Source organism: Cyanistes caeruleus, chromosome 13 (assembly GCF_971803275.1).
Source record: "Cyanistes caeruleus chromosome 13, bCyaCae1.hap1.1, whole genome shotgun sequence".
NCBI lineage: Eukaryota > Metazoa > Chordata > Aves > Passeriformes > Paridae > Cyanistes > Cyanistes caeruleus.
This window is the reverse complement of record NC_141713.1, coordinates 143579-160101: the sequence shown is the minus strand read 5'-3', so window position 1 is coordinate 160101 and position 16523 is coordinate 143579. Positions and strand designations below refer to the sequence as shown.

At 40.8% G+C, this 16523-nt stretch overlaps 2 protein-coding genes across 7 annotated transcripts in view; one reads left to right on the top strand and one right to left on the bottom strand.

Annotated features, from left to right (window-relative positions):
- The window catches only part of TP53BP1 (tumor protein p53 binding protein 1), a 47066-nt gene extending 33963 nt beyond the window's left edge, over positions 1-13103 (top strand). For 3 of the 5 annotated variants that reach the window (XR_015275674.1, XM_086848610.1, XM_086848611.1), the window contains one exon: positions 10858-10985. Coding sequence is in view for 2 of the 5 variants with exons in the window: in XM_086848610.1 (XP_086704736.1) it covers positions 10858-10892 (35 nt within the window). In the remaining 3 variants the exon portion in view is untranslated. Of the gene's footprint in view, positions 1-10857; positions 10986-12956 lie in introns of those variants that run through there. The other 2 variants (XR_015275671.1, XR_015275670.1) reach the window with 1 other exon arrangement.
- Positions 741-16504, bottom strand: TUBGCP4 (tubulin gamma complex component 4). Of its 2 annotated transcripts, XM_086848670.1 has the most exons (18): positions 13888-16504; positions 13642-13770; positions 12945-13067; positions 12502-12555; positions 11997-12053; positions 11360-11439; positions 10501-10702; positions 8433-8598; positions 7157-7281; positions 6420-6470; positions 5924-6029; positions 5488-5595; positions 5126-5264; positions 4464-4641; positions 3576-3710; positions 2446-2562; positions 1886-2025; positions 741-1577 (listed from the first exon to the last, which is right to left on the bottom strand). In XM_086848670.1, the coding sequence occupies exons 1-18, from the start codon at positions 13963-13965 to the stop codon at positions 1565-1567; spliced, it is 2001 nt and encodes a 666-aa protein (XP_086704796.1). In that variant the 5' UTR covers positions 13966-16504; the 3' UTR covers positions 741-1564. The 2 variants fall into 2 exon arrangements, with proteins under 2 accessions (XP_086704796.1, XP_086704797.1); XM_086848671.1 differs by lacking the exon at positions 741-1577 and having other exon boundaries at positions 1882-2025.
- Between the last annotated feature and the right edge of the window lie 19 nt (positions 16505-16523).

Below are 16523 nucleotides of genomic sequence, written 5' to 3'. Positions count from 1 at the left end.
GAGTGTGTTAAGTGCTGTCTATCTTTAAATGGTAATGGGATAAATCATCTGCTTCTGAGCTTCTGCATTCACATCTTAGTATTCAGATAGCATAAAGGCAAAAGCTCTTCACTCAAAAAGTGCTCTAGGCTGAAGGCCTTCCTCCATCCTCATACAGTCTTTAGTCCCTTGCTTTAAAAGTGTGAAATTTTTCTCAATGTGTATTTTTTCCTCTATCATTTCATGGCTCAGGCATTTCACTGTGTTGGTCTGTAAATCTCACATCCAAACTTCAACACTTTCTAGCTTTTTCCATGGTCAAGGGCTTTTAAACTTTGCATCAGGCACAGTCCTACCATAAACAGCTGAAATGTGTGGAAGGTGCCCAGTCTTGTACTTGCTGGCTGTTGTTACTGTGTCTTTCTGAGTGAGCAGAGATGATTTTTTCCCCCCAAGGACATGTAATTTCAGTGTGAGCTGTGTGCAAATACCAACCCTTTCAGCAGGAGGCTGGTTTCCTGGCAGCATTTTTATTCAAATTGGGAAACCTGATACAACACCCCAGTGACGGACTGGCATGTCTCTATTGCCAGTCATTCAAATGGACTTGCATCAAGATGGTCTGTTTGTTACAGCAAGGCTAGGAAATCTTAGTAATGGGCAAGAAGTCCCTGCCAGATACCACTCTTCAGTAACAGACAAGGCCATGCCATGCTCCTCCCTTTGCAGCAGGGTGCAGACATTGACAATACTCCATATAATTGCATGACAAGATATTTTTATTTGGCTTCAGTAGCATACTCACTAGTAGCATTCTAAATAGTCTGGAATGAGAACAGCACAGGTGAACATCCCAGGTAAGCATCTCCTTACCATTTTTCTGCCCGCAGAGGCTGCTTTTTACTCAACTAGGGCAAAGCTCCTGTCTTGGCAAGTGTAATTTTAGTACATAAACTGTATTAAATTGTATAGAGAAAGCATGTGATTTCAATAGTGTCTCCATGACCTATACACATATACTAGAGTAGTGCATTGAATGAAAAGAGATTTAAAAAATCTATTTCTTCTTCTCTCCCCCTTCACCTCAATAGAAAATTGCTACCGCAGTTTCATTTTCCTGGTGGTATTTGATTAGCAGACATTGTGTACTGTTTATCAGCTTACTACACAAGTGGAACTTCTGAATACAGCCAAAACTTCTTTCATAGTCATAAACAAGATTACTTCCTCCATACTTGAACTTGAAGTGGAACATAATCCAGCTGAAGAGTCCAGACATCATAATTCTGTTTTTTTCACTTTCTGAAGAGGTTCAGATTGCCTGTCCCCGGAAACACTTATCAATATATGCAGGGCTGCAGAAAGCGTATTTTTAATGAGTTCAGAAGAAATGGAATAGCCTTCTGTAATCACTAGGCAGCCTCACTTAAGTGGCAATTCCTGCCCATTCCCTCTGAAACAGTAGTTCACCAGGCAAAAGCCAGCTACAAAGAAAAATTCATGTGAGTGTAAACTCTCCAACTGTCCAAGAGCACCAGTGCTTGACACATCACTAGTTACAGCCTGAAGGAAAGGTCTTCAGCGCTTAAACACCAAAACTGGAAGAGAATGGTACAATATTAACTACATGTTGAAAGTAACTCTCTTTACCAACCCACAGCAGCAGTTGTTTGCCAGTATGAACTAGCAGCTTGTTCAACTTTCTGCCAAAAGAAACTCAATGGGGAGAAAGCATATGAAGCCCAAAAATTACTGTATGCTGATTTGTTACTTTTATGTCATATTATTTATCAACATATAATAATGTTTGGTGTAAGCCAAAATAATTAGAAGCAATCAATAAAAAATGGCTTTATACTTCAAGTACCTCAAGATATGCTACACGCAACCCTCATGATATTCCTACCTGCCCAAGGTTCCTCCAGCCTGGGTGTAGTATTTGTTATAATCCAAGCGTAGCAGCAGTTGAGCTAAGTCAGAGTTTATCTGATGATTGCGAACACTAGAGAGAATCTTGAAGAGAAGCGATGACTGACGACTGAATCCCTATAAATTTGAAGATGTCAGTTCTGGGCCTTCTCAGAAGAGAAGGAAAGCAAGCATCTCATCTCTGTTTCTGACAACCCAGTCCTTTAAGAGCCTGAAGAAAAGAATCACTGCAAGAGATGTGATGCTTGTGGTCCAGGATAAGGTAAGCTGTGAGCCACAAGAATTCCTAGGTGTTAGTTATCCAAAAGGAGGGGTAGAGGTACCAGCCTCTGCCTCCTTTCTATTTCTGTGCACAAAGAATTTCCAACTCATAAAGAGTTCATTAGTTAAAAGAATTACAAGCACTTACATAGAAAGTCTTGGCTTGCACTCTTGTTCTATAGCTGTTACAGCCAAGATAATTGCTTAGGCAAATAGGTTTAAAACCTGCTTAGGTTTGCATGGGAGGAGAACAGATCTACAGAAACACAGATTCACCTTCACCAAAATACTGAGTTGTGCAGCTCCCCGTTCATCTAATGGGCCCAGATTCTGACTGACCAGAGAACAAAAACTATGACAAAGATCCAGAATTTCATTTAAACAATGGAAAACCTACATGGGATAAAAAGAACAAATTAGTAGTTGAAACAGAGTTCAAACACAAGAGAGAAAGCAGGTACCTGAAAAATTGTAGCATTCATAACAAAGATGTTGCTGATACTGTATTTTTAGTCAGGAACAAAGATACTGATGTAGCATTTTTTAAAATGTTTTCTAAGGAAAAAGGATTTAAATGTTATGCTGTATCTCCCCTCTACCCCTCCCACAATCTTTAGCAGACATTTCTGAACCATCCAGAGAGGCACAGGAGTTACACACTGGCTTCTCTATCCAACCAGCAGGTCATCACTGCAGCTTTGGGATTAAGAAAGCAGGATAAAGACCAATAAGAGCTATGGTTCATCAAGGCTTTGGTTTCACTGTTCACTAAACTTGGAATTTCTTTTGTATCAGTTGATCTGACTGGATAATTACTATTCTGACACCCTTACTCTACAAAATAAATGAGCACAGAGACACTGTGTTTCACTGAAACTAACCTTGGCAAATGTTTTTGCGATGCTGTTTATAAAAGTACTTATGTTTTGTTTAGTTGGTTTTTTTTAATTAACAAAATTAGAAAGACCCTAAGTCCACTTGGGAATATCTCAACTATTTTTTTTTCTCTTAAGGAGAAGAGGGAATTTTCCCTAGTCTAAAGCATATCAATATGAATCACTCAGGAATACAGTTCCCAGCACTATGCTCATTAGTACTTTAATAAAATAGCCTGTGATAAAAAGACAGCAATAAAATACAAGTTATTAAGGTTAACTGAACACTGAAATAAGCTTGACTTAGATTTGCCAGGAATGCAGCATTCACACTCACCAGCTGTAAATTAGATGCTCTTAATTCAATTATCAGTTATAATTTATAGCTGCCTTACTCCTAGAATTGTAGTCTGCAGGAGATTATCACTGATCTGTTTTAAAAGATGTGATTTGTCGTATCTTTTCAAAAACGTGTGTTTTTTAGAGCACTTGGAGACTTAGTAGAAAAAGGTGAAAACAAGATCTACTTACGGGTTTTAGGAGGATAAAAGATTGAGCCAACAAATTACTTAGGAAATGATCATGAGCCAATCGTATACTCTCAAAATCTCTTGTGGCATTTATCTGCTGCAGAAGCTGTGAGAACTGAGACTCCAGTACATCTACCTGATGAATATGAGAAGAAATGTCATTAGTGATTGGAGGATTTGGGAATTATTCAGACCAGCCAAAAGTTTTGAATAAGAAACTTTCCTTATTGCTACTCTTATGTTAGAGGCTGAGGATCCTCTTCTCTCTGGCTGATGAATGGGGACTTATATTACATAATGTGCAGTATGCAACAATTTTTGATGCCTAAGTAATATCTATGTAGAAAGGGAAATTATAATTTTCTTTAACTATGAAAAGGTATAGAGCTAGCATGTAAACAAAGGTATTTGATTGTAGTAATTTCTGAATTTTATTTGGAGAGATACTATTTCGAATCTTAGGGCAAAGGCTGCAGTACAAAAGCTCAGCCAGATCACTGTGGAGAATTTAGAAATCCAACCTCTTCTCAATTCTTTAAAAAACAAAGCAAACAAAAAAGCCTAAAACTTAACTCAGAGTTTACTTAAAGAGGCCAGAGAAGGAACCAGGATGGTATAGTAATGATGATCCTTCAGACATGGCTGGTTTCTCACAGACATTTAGTAGCATTAGAGAACTACTACAGAACTTCTCCGTTTCACTGATACTCAAGTCCAAAAGCTTTGTAATTGTAGCAGGAGTCTGGGAACTTGTAGGTAGCTCTAGACTTGCGAAGGAAATCCTGATTTCCTTAAGGTACAAGGAATCAGAAAGCTGAGATGGGTCTTCAGTGCATTTCTGCCAGTTTCTGATTAACTGATACAGTTTATCTTTCTCTGTAATACTGACCTGCAGATAATACTGAAGATTGTCCACAAGGAAAGCCATGTGATCCCTCAGACGCCACTTGATGGCATCTGTTCTGTTAGATTTCAGGTGTTTGCGTTGCATCTGGAGAGCCCAGCAGTGCTGTAGCTCAGCCTGGACTCGTCGCACACTCAGCAGGTATTTGAACACAACATTGTACCTACAATCAAAAAATACAAAGTTGGTTAAGACTAAAATCTTTCTCTGCTGCAGCTACTGGAGAATGTAACTATGCAGGACTGGAAAAAGAAACAGGAGGTGACAGCCAATAGTTAGGACAAATGAGGTCATGGCCCAGGTGCCCCATGGCACCTCTTTGCAGAGTAAGATTTCTCCTTGTATTGATTACTGATGTAAAAAATACGAAGTTAGTTTCAGTGTAAGGAGGGGAGCTGTCAATGAAAACACTGCTTGTTAAAGCAGTGCTGTTTGTAAATCAGTGCATACCTGCCAGCATCTTGCAGGTCTTACTGTCATTACAAGTACTTTCAATATGAGTAAGTGGAATGAGGGATTTTAATGTTCAGGGAGAAATAGCTCTACCTTTCTCTCCATAGAGAGGAAAAACACCCCAACACATTAGTTGAATACCTCATATCAGGGAACATACAGATGAATATAGAATGACCATACCTAGTACTTACTTCTCGAGAACAGCAGGAGTAAAAAGAATGTGCAGTGGCCATTGAACTTTATAAGAAAGTCCCAGAGCTGCCCATCCAGATGTGGGGGCTTCACGTGGGGATAATTCCCGGGAAGGCCCTTCACGAGTCTGAGAAGTATCTAAAAACAAGTAAGGTGCTGAATTACTTTATCTTCTCAGTCAGTGCAACCATGGCAAGAAAGAAAAGGGAGAATTAAGAAGAACCAAAGTAGTCTAGGCCATCACATAGGGCAGTAAAGTTAACAAAATTAGTATTTAACTTGAGAGAGGGGTAAGTAATCGATTTGAAAACAGGGTCATCAACTCCCCTCTTAATTTACTTCTAAAATTGCAAGTAGATACCTTTATGTTCCTTTCCATGATACTCAATGGTTAAGTGAAGAAGAGGAAGAAGGTTGTCATCATCTAACAGCACCTTATGAGCAGACTGCTGAAATGCAATGTTGACATCTGACAACAAGAGAACCCATATCAGCACAAGATGATGCAGCTAGTACTAATTTTGCACCCATTAATTACTTACTCTTGGTCCTAAAAGACAACAATGATCCATTATTGACACTCTTTTAATTCCACTTTTAAGTACCTACCATCAGAAGGTTTCTCAGATTGTTTTCACTCACTCTGTGAGACATTCTCTTTCACAAGTGCTGTAGTTTCAAAACTAATGACATAATGTAGAGAGTTAAGATAGAACTCTTCTGTACTGGACATGGCTTACCACTTCCCTGCTGTACCACAATGAGGACAGTTTAGTAAGCAAATAAGCAACACTCACCATGTTCAGTTACAGCTGTAGGTGGTGTCTTTAACATGTGCTGTGCAGTGTCAATGAAGGCCTGAAACAGCTCACCTCTTCCCAAAAGGTAAAAGTCTTTTATAATCTGTGGAGATAAAATTTTTTGTACCTAACATACCAAAAACTGAGCAGAAATTTTAAGTGTCCGTTTTTATTATCTGAACATTTTTATTACCTGGACAACTGCTGTTTCTAAACAGCTGGAAAGCTCTGAATCTCATTCACTGACCAAAAAGTCTACACTGCCTTTGCTTCCAGAGGCAAACTACAAAACCACATACACATACCCCTCTAACTCTGTCTCTGAACAAGTTCTATCAGTGTATGCTCATTCTTGAGATTGGAAAATGAAAACAGATTTACCTTAGTGAAGTAAGCCCAGAGAGTAAGGCAATAAAGTATTTTATAGAAAGAAAGAAGAGAAGAAAGGGAAGAAAGAGCTGCCTTAGCAAAAATGAACTAGCAATTGCATTACCTTCAGTTGTCCTAGTAGATCTGATTCCTCCACCATCAGTTTCCAAAGATGCTAGTGAAGAAACAAAAATCAAATGAAACAACAGCAACCTCCACTCAGAATTATCTCACCCATTCAGAGAGAAGAGTAGCTGCTGTCTTAAAACATTTGTGATACATACAAAAAGAGCATCTGTACAAAATGCTATATAAAGTACAAGAGAACACAGTGCACAGTGACAGTCCTGTGTAGCAGTCCATGCTACCGGCTAAAATTCTTGATATGTACTGGCAAAAAACTCTGCCTAAGAAATCTAAAGACCTGGGAGCAAAAAAAAAAGTGCAAACTCCTACGAAATCAGTTCTACCCCAATTTTGTTCTCTAACCTCCCCATTTTCTTAAGTTTTCCTCCCTGCCCCAAGTAAAAAAAAAAAAGATGAAAAACTGCCAAAGCATGTGCTCAGTGAGATGCTATCTACTATACTGAAAGCAAATGAGAACTTCTGAAGTCACTTCAAGTGAAATAAAAAAAATATACAAAAATTCCCCTTCTTTCCCTTATAGAAGACGGTAGTATTCGTTAATGTCCTTTTGTCATTAGAAGTTGGGTTTACATGAAGCTCTGAGACCAGTTAGAACAGATGCACTGTTCACATTTGTTCAATCACTGGCACTGATGAGCCCCCTTCTTCCAAGTCCTTCACAAAACTTAAGAGCTCCTCAGCCTGCATAGTAGTTACCCCTCATAGGATGCTCACCTCAGCAACAGTGCTCCGTATCCAGTCAACCACTGATTCAAAGTCCACCAAACTAAAAAGTGGCTGCTGCTTGAGTCGATGTAGCTCTGCTGCAAAAGTGTCCTCCTGGTTTTTTAGGATGGAGCCTGTGCAGCAATGAGAAGAGTTTCAGAGAGTAAAAAGGGATGCCATTTGGAGACGTGCAGACCTCTTCCAACACAATGGAACAGAAAGGCTGTCCAGGCAGCACTATCTCAGGTCTGGCAAGGAGCACGAAGAGGAGTCTTCAAAGTACAACTATCAAGCTATAAGATTTCTACTGCAAGTACAGTTGCGATATAGACACTTGCCAGGGCAGTGCTGTGGTATCAGTAAATTCCCCACCAATATTTTCTACATAAACGGTTGCTGCTTAAAGCCCTTTTTCTAGGACAGAGCTAGATCTTAGAACCCACAAACTTTTCTGCCACATTAACCAGTTGGTTTGGGTCTCCACATACCACTGCCCCTTTCAATTTTTTCCTACTGCTTGAACTTGGGGGCTTCGTTTCTTTCAACTGAGCTAGAAGACCAATTTCTTTTCCCCTTGCTTCTGCTACTGCAAGAAAACAGTCCAACTGAATTGGTCCTTTGTTCTCTATAATGTCGCTCAAGTAATTTAAGTACTTTTGCATAGACATGCTCAAAGTATAGCCACCACAGCCATATACCTCTCCCATTGGTATAGGAATATATTTCCCAAACCTCCCGCAATGTAAACTTTCCAAGCTGTCAAAGTGAACCATCATCTAGAATTTTCTCTCCCTTGCTGTCTTTAAGGCTCCATATAATTTGTCTTTCACAACAACTTTGGGACCATCTTGCAAGTTAATATATCGTGTTTGTGGATGCAAGTTAATCCCATGACACCATTCTGCAAGATACACACTTAGAGCAAGATGTGTGTGACTTTGTGTCTGTCTGAAGCCTTTAGGGAGAGGGATGCAAACTGAAAAGAAAACAAGGCCTTTGCAATCGCTTTATCCAGAGCAAATCACATGGTGACTTGCTGCTGGAAACTTGGAGACTATGTTTGAAAAGTGTTACTTACACATCCTGTTCTTACACCTCTCCCTTGGAACCAGTCAGAAGCAGAACACTGGGACTACTGCTCTGTCCTGGCACAACTATCCATATAGTCTGAAGAATAACAGCCAGTAGTCACTGACTGTTGAGGAATTCATTAATGTAGCATTTTGGAAACTATATGTCAGTCACTCATAACTGAGCAAAGGCTGTGAGGAAAGATATTCCTTACCTTTTCTGGTCAGGTTAACATTCTGATTCTCAAACATCTGGACAGATTCTCCCACAAAGAGGATTTTCTCGGCAACCCGTACAGGAATGTATGAAGGCAGCATTTCTATTCTCAAAGAAAACTGCTTTAGAGATGGAGCTAACATGTTCTCCTCCTCAATCAAGCGCTGCCAGAGACACCAGAGAAAAGAAATCAAGTGCAAAACAGTGTCAGAAAACCAGTCAGAAAAGGTGTATAAAGGTGTGTGTGTGTGTGTGAGGGGACATCTAAGAACATTGGAAGTAAGCAGAAAGGTAGCAGAACTGATTTGTATCATTTAAGTAAGCCAGTAAACTTTCTTATGCTTCTGGTATGCTAGCAGATCTCCCTAGAGATCAGAGTGGAGCAGAAGGAGAAAAAGAAGCAAAGCCTTTGTTGAACAGTGATAAATAAGCTGTATTAAAGGACTATGCTACATAAGCAAAAGGATTTTTATTGCAAATGCATTACATCAATTCTTGGCTGCCATAACACTGTTAACTAGCATTACCAAAAATAATCCTCCCCTACACTCATTCCTATGTTTTCACACTTGCGATACAGGCCAAATATAAACACCTCCACTAGTGAGAAAATAGAATAAAGATCCAAGGGCTTGCTAGCAAAGATAAGACAATTTTCTCAGTACCTGTGAAAGCTTTTTTAGAACAATACAGTGAGTTACTAATTTTTTTTCTGAATTTTAATAAGGAGCTCCCAAGTATGGAGGCAAGATTTTCCTTCACAAATTTAATATTGATAATTCCATCTGGCTTTCTTCTTGCTGGAGAATTAGTTTCAGTGGTCCGTAATCCAGAAAAAATTGCCCAAACAAAGTTTTGAGAATGCCATCTACAAAATTCTTCATTTCAATAGAAGAGTTGAGTACAAATTGGTATAATACTGATATTAACAGGTTGGCAATTATTTTAAGATTCTAGCAATACTTTTAGATGAGGCAGTATCCAAGTATTTTATTGGTCTATCCCACTAAAACTCAAGAGTTCTTATTTTACTCTTTGACTGAAGAATTGCCAACACTGTTAAGTCAATACTGAAGAAAGAAGTTGCTTAGTCTACAGTTTCCACCATGGACCCAGAAGACTCAACAATATTCACTTTCTTTATCCAATATAGCGAAATAACAAATTTTTCCACTAACTGCCTTTTAAAAGTTTTCCCCTGTTTTTCTCTGGGTGTAGTCTGTTTTCAGTAGAGACTGATGGCACAGGGCACTTAATTAGTATGCAACACAGAGTTTCTGTGTGGTCACAGCCAAGCTGCATGCACCACACTAACTCTGTAGGTGCCTATGGAATGTTTTCTTTCCACAAACTAGAGGGTGAGTTTAGAGTTGAAGCTGTTCCACACTGTTCTCTAGTCAGGCACTATTCAAATATTCAGCATGGAAGACTACTCCACTGAGAAAACTGCTTTGCAAAAGGGAACTCTAATGGTATAGCATCTACAGGAAGAGCTACCACATTTCACCAGTGTGCTGGCAGGTTGCTTCCTTGCTTAGCAGTCCCTTGACTCTCACATAACACATTTTGTATCAGTAATGTCAGTTGCATTAACCTGTTAGGCAACATTCGCACAACTAATGGTTGTGCAAGAAAGGCACCTGACCCAGCTGCCCAAAGAAAGTGTGCAAATCAAGTCAACAGCCAAATTCCCCACACCCTGTTCCTTGCAATTGCTCACACTACCAGCAATGTCTATGTTAAACAGATCACACTGTTGACCATAAGAAATGAGAAAACAGTCAGTTAAGAACAGCGGGCATGCAGAAGTTCCCATTACTTGACATCAGCATATACACAGATTTCATCCATAGGGCTTTTTGCCCTGGGGTTATCCAACTGTGCCAAACAATAGGTCTCTGTCCCTTATGCCTAGCAGCAACCTATTACAGTATTACTTCAATTAACTATCTTAGTAGGTTTCACTGTATGTATAGTCTAGTATAGCTCACACTGAAGCAGAATACAATACACTTCTTTAGTTCCCTAGAGACAAAAGATGCCAAGTTACGACTCGTAGATCTTACCAGGTCCTGCAGTTCTCGTAGCTGTTTTCCTGTAAGTCCCCCAATTCCTAAGTCATCGTCATCTTCTTCAGGTTGGCTAGGGACATTTCCAGAAGAGGGGCCCTGTTTGATAAAGAACTCTTCATGTTGGTCTAGTAGCAATCCATGCAGCATCCAGGCAGAGAGCTGTTTATACATGACTCCGTGGCACACAGCCAGAATCCTGAGGTCAAGAGAAACAGTCAGTCAGGCCTTTGCACACAATAATCAAAATCTCATTGGATGTCATTCCAGAAGGTCCAGTTGGTCAGCCAGGCAGTATGACTAATGTGGTATTTTATACCTTTTTTTTTTTTTTTTTTTTTTTTTTGTAAACAGAGGAAGGTGGACAAAACCAGAAGGTGCGAAACTAAGCAAACGTCTCCTCTGGACATGTGGCTTCTCCATGGAAGAGAGTATAGTATGCCAGAGGTATAAATCTGCAATGGGTGCTGTTTCTACTCAAATGACATTTTAAGTAGTTTTACTTTCTCCACAATGACATACAAGCATCACAACACTCACACAGTCACATTCATGATTTTGAAGGATCAAAGATCAGTAACAGGTCTACCATATGCAAAACAATTCACGTAGACTTAAAAAAAAAAAAAAATTTGGTCTGAAGTTTTATGAGCCCTTAACCCAAAGTATGGAGAAACCCTTAATTCCCACCACAAGCCTGCTTTAGATAAATAATGGGGAGGGTGACCGTTTTCCCTTGCATGTTACTCCCTTTTTACCATGCAAGGCTGTTTTGCATGTACTGTTTCAACAAGTAAGAAACACTTTGTCACTAACTCCAGAAGAAAGAAGTAATAGTTTTACTGTATCTACATACTTTTCAAGAGCACTGCGAACAGGAGGCAACCCCCCACAGCTATGTTTGTGGACTGTCTCCAATATCTGGCATCCATGAATCTACAGAAAGAAAAGGTTAGACTACATCTGTTATTTGAATCTGTACTGACCTTTTTATGCATTTAAACATTACACTTTCAGCTAAGAAAAAAATGCCTTCACAAACTGAACAGGACTTACAGGAAGGAAGGTGTAACAGGCTCCGTGTAGTAATGAAAAAAGCTGTCTATGTGTGGCTCTACACTCAAGCTTCTCTCAGTACTTTCCCTTAAAAAAATATAAGTGTCTCTGCATTCTGAAAACATTACCCTCTGCCTTTTTTATCTCAGGCAACAGTCTGAGAGAACAGACTCAGAAAATAAAAAATTCCAACCACCAGCATCCTGTCCTATAAAATTCAAGACACCAAAGATGATGGGCTAAGGGAGAAAGTCAAATACAGTGTAAATGAATTTGTAAAATAGTCTCTCAATACTTACAGTAGAACTTGGAATAGGTCATCCATTACTGAAACTACATTATTTTCTAGTATTAGAAGTCTGGGATGGAGGCAGAAATGACTGTATCAGTTAAAGAGGGAAACCTGTTAAGAGAAACTATCTGCATTTTTACTATACCTTCTGAGTTTTGATCTGTTCCACCATGACCATCACAGAGGGAAAGAGTAACTGAAACTGCAGAACAAGAAGTGAAATATTGATTTAAGTTGTTATGTAAGGAAGAGAGAAAGAAACTATACCTGAGTAACTGTGGACAGCACAATCATTTAATGAAACCATTTTCTGTCTTTCCCCACAAATTAGAAACATGACATGCAAATCTCTAGGAAGTATGTCTTCCCTCCACTGGACCAAAATGCACAAAGTTACTATGATCCAGCAGTAGTTCAGGCTAAACACAGTCAGTGAGGAATGTGTGAGGGTCAAGGTGGAGGACCTTCGCCTTGTGTTGAAGTGCAGGTGATCCTCTGAGCATGATGAAGGGACTACAGATGTAGAGGCATTAGACAGAAATGGCATGACATGATGAAGTAAGCCTTGCTTATCCCGCCCCCTTTCTTATTAGACTAATCGATGAATAAGAGCAAGCAAAGAACACTACCTCTTTAATAACATGACATACCTGGTCCAAGGAGTAATTAACATGTGAGATGGAAAGATGTGGGTCAGCCAGAAACTACAAAGATAAAGCAATTAATAAAGATTAATTATCACAACCACTGGATGATGACATTACCCAAGATATGACAACTACTTGTCTAGCACAGATTAATCAAAACCTCTAAAACTGAAAACAGAAGCCCCAGTAGCCTGAGACAGCACTGGGCTCTGACAAAGATGGAGCCCTTGCTGAACTGAAGGAAGAGGGGACAATACTTATCAGGATGAAAAGTAATTTACAATGGCATCTCACAGGAATAATTTGGAAAGCATCCCTAACATGGAAAGGAAAATACCTTGTTTCATCTTAGAAGCTATTTACTAGCATGTTTATTGTAGAAATGACAAATTTCCACAATCTGTAAGCAGCACTACAGCCTCTTGTTCTGTATCTCTCTCCTTTACCTCTTGTTCTAGGTCAAGTAGTGCCTGTCGATAAGGTTGCAGCACTGAATCAAGACCTGTGCAGAAGGCTCTCAAATAAATGCCATGCAATCCACTCTGGTTTTGCTGAGACAGATGGTGATCCTGAAACCAAACAATAAAATCTGCATCAGCATCCTAGTGCAAGCCTGAATAGTAATGTAATATCCGTGCAGTGTCACAGCAGTAGTCAGTGCTCTGAACATGCCAAAATGCACCTTAGCTCACCATAAAGTGACCAGAAAAACAAATACAACATTGTCATAATGAGAATCACTTGAGCAGATTTACACTGAGCTCTTTCGTGGACCTATACAAGTGCTGGGAGCCACTGGTACCAGTGCTTCTTTTCACTTAAGCATGCCTCTTGGATATCAAGGCTCTTTGCAAGTCAGGAGGAGATAGTCATGAGCATCCTGCTGAGCTCACAAACCCTGGGCAGTCTGCTGTAGTCAGAAATTATTACAAGACTTCCCCAAGAATAAGATTTTATATTCGATGCATCTTTCACTGCTCTCTGCCCTCCCTTACGTGCATCGCAGAGAGCTTTCTGGCGGTCTGCTCGGTGCTAGCGCGAGTGCGTGTGTGGGCCACGGGCCACTCCTGTGTCCTGGGCAGCTTGGTCTTACTGCTATCTGCCGCGCTATTCCCGGGAAATAGCACGGGCCGGCTGCCCCACCTGCTGCTGTACGTGTCCTGTGTACTGCTCCACGAATTCGGCGAAGCGAATGTAGTCGGTGCCCAGGCGGCAAAGCCGATTCAGGACGCTGGTCTCGCTGGGGTGCAGAAACGGCAGCTCCTGAGACACCTAGAAGGGGAAACAGAGGTGACGACGGATGGACGGACGGACCGCACAGGGCGGAGGCGGGGACCAGACGGGGCGGGGACCGGGGTGGGGTGGGCTTTGTTCGGGGTCCTGCCGCACCTGGAGGCCGCCCCGCTTGCTCCAGGTGAAGGCCGCCCCCGGGTACCCGCTCAGCGCCAGCAGCAGCTCGTGGATCATCCTGCCGCGCGAGGCCGCGCGGGCTGCCGGGAGGAACGCGGGGCCCGCCGGGAGGAACGCGGAGCCCGCCGGGAGGAACGCGGGGTCCGCACGGAGGAACGCGGGGGGCGCAGAGGAGACGGGCGAGGAGGAGGGGCACGGCCGGCGGCCCGGGCCGCGCGAAGGCGAGCACTCCGGAAGAGGCCGCGGGAGTGGCCCCCGCTCACGTCCCGACCGCTCGAGAGGCGCGTTGGCCTTGGCTCGCGGCAGGAGGAGGACGGTGCAGGAACGTGGGTGGCTGTGATGGCAAGAGTCCGTTCGGGAGGTCCCATCCAGGACAACCGCAAATGCGCAGGTTTCTAGGTAGACTTGGGTTCGGTATGCCTCAGTAGGTTTCTTTATCGGTTTCTCGTGTTATCTGTCAGTGTTTTATCAATCCCATTTTTACCTTTCTTCATTTATTATATATTGCTTTCCTTCACTTCCTTTCATAATACGGGTAGTCTTTTAAAAACTGTCTATCTTGAAAACTATAATGTTATTTAATAAAGTGGATTTTAGCAGCCTCTTTTTCATTTCCCCCCCCCCTGTTTTTCACCGTGTTTTTCTCTATGTGCATTTTTACTTTTTCATTTAGAAGAAATTAGTGTTTAGTGTTAAGGGTCATGTAATGTGTATTTGGTTCAGCTTGCCACAATAAGGTCTGAGAATATGGGCATGTACTGTCTATAGCTATAGAGTATCTATAGCTATAGAGCTTTATTCACAACTCGGGAGCCCTGACATTATTGTTTATCATGTATGAGTATAATAAAACTATCCTCTTTCTATGGACAAAATTTCTAGTGTCATAATAAAGACTGAGAGTTTGGCTAGACATTTGTTATGCATCCTTGACATAAATATCACAGTATACAGTTGGTCTGGAAACCCATGCAAAAGAACAAATAATAGTAGTTTGTTTAAAGGATTTTGGTGTTCATTTTCTCTAGGAAGCCTTGTGATTAGTCATTAAGGCAAAAAACTTAAAAGAATTTTTTTTTCCAGAATCAATTGCTCAAATTTTGAAACGAGAGAAAAATAGGTATCTCTGTAATATTTGCAAGACCATCTGACTAGTGCTCATTCAACATTAAGGGAAAAGAAAGACAAGAAACAGGAAAGACAATAAATTAGACACATAGATACATGACTCCTAACAAAAACATTTTGCAGAGTCAATAACAAACACCAGAAATCTTAAATCAGGGAAGCTGTTATAGATACCCTTGAATACAACCTTGAAGAGGTTCAAACAGGTTCTTTGATGATAAGCAATAATTGTGTTTTATTTTTCTTTTCAGAATGAGATGTTTTTGATGGAGGGTTATGGCACTGTGCAAAAAATGTTATGAGATTTTTAGGTGGAACAAAATGAGTTCTGGACTCCACAGTCTTCATATAAACATTATTCTAAACGTCTTCTCATTGTGTAACTTCCAAGTGGCCACATGTGAAGTAATGCAAATATTAACAATTAGAATCTTAACTGCATTATAAGACCTTTTGTTTTGTAATTTATGTTTGGCATTCCCCAATGTAGTTATTTCTGTAATCATTCAATTATGTCTTCCTTTAATCAGTTAGGTTCTCTAAGACTGTTGAGTCCAACCAATGACTGAGCACCAACCTTGTCAACTAGACCAAAGCACTGGGTGCGACATCCAAACACTTGCAGGGATGATGTCTCCACCACGCTCCTGGGCAACCCATTCCAATATCTAATCAGTCCTCCTGTGAAGAAATTCTTCCTAATGTCCAACCTATACCTGTCCTGGCACAGCTTAAGACTGTGTCTTCTTGTCCTAGTGCATGTTGCAAATAAACATACTTTCTGATGGGCTTCAAATTCACTGAATTTGGAAGTGATCTCTGTAAGTCTCTAGTCCAACCTTGTTTCCTCAATGCCAGGCGAATTCAAGCGGGTTTGTCAAGGACCATGCCTAATTAGGCTTGAACTATCTCCAAGGGCAGAGACTCCACAACTTCTCCAGATAACTTGATCTAGTGTTAATCACCTTCAGAATACAAATATTTCTTATTTTGTTGAAGTGAGACTTTTGTTTTTCAGTCCATTGCCCACTGCTTCTTGGCATGTTCTCTCATGCTCTCCTCATGCGTCAGATGCTCCAAGCCCTTAATCAATTTCATTGTACTTGTTCCATTATGTCCATGTCTTCCTTGTATTGGGGAAGCTGAAACTGAATCCACTGCTGGGAGGATGAGAATGATTTACTCCCTTACCTGCTGGTGATGCTTTTCCTAACAGGGGCTATTGGTCTTCCAAATTACTTAATTTGTGCTTAGGTAGTAAATTTATGTCCTGGCAGTGAAATTCATGGGACTAATTGAAATGGACACGTGGTGGCTGGCATTGTCGTGCTCTGACCCTTGAACAAGAAATAGGCAAAGCCAACAGTAGTACTGAGGGGAAGGAAGCTTTCAGGACATGATTCTCCTGTGGCAGCACTGCTGGATGTTGCTATTGTTTTGGGGCACCCTGCTTTAACTTCAGGCTGACAGTTGAGTTACCGCGGTTT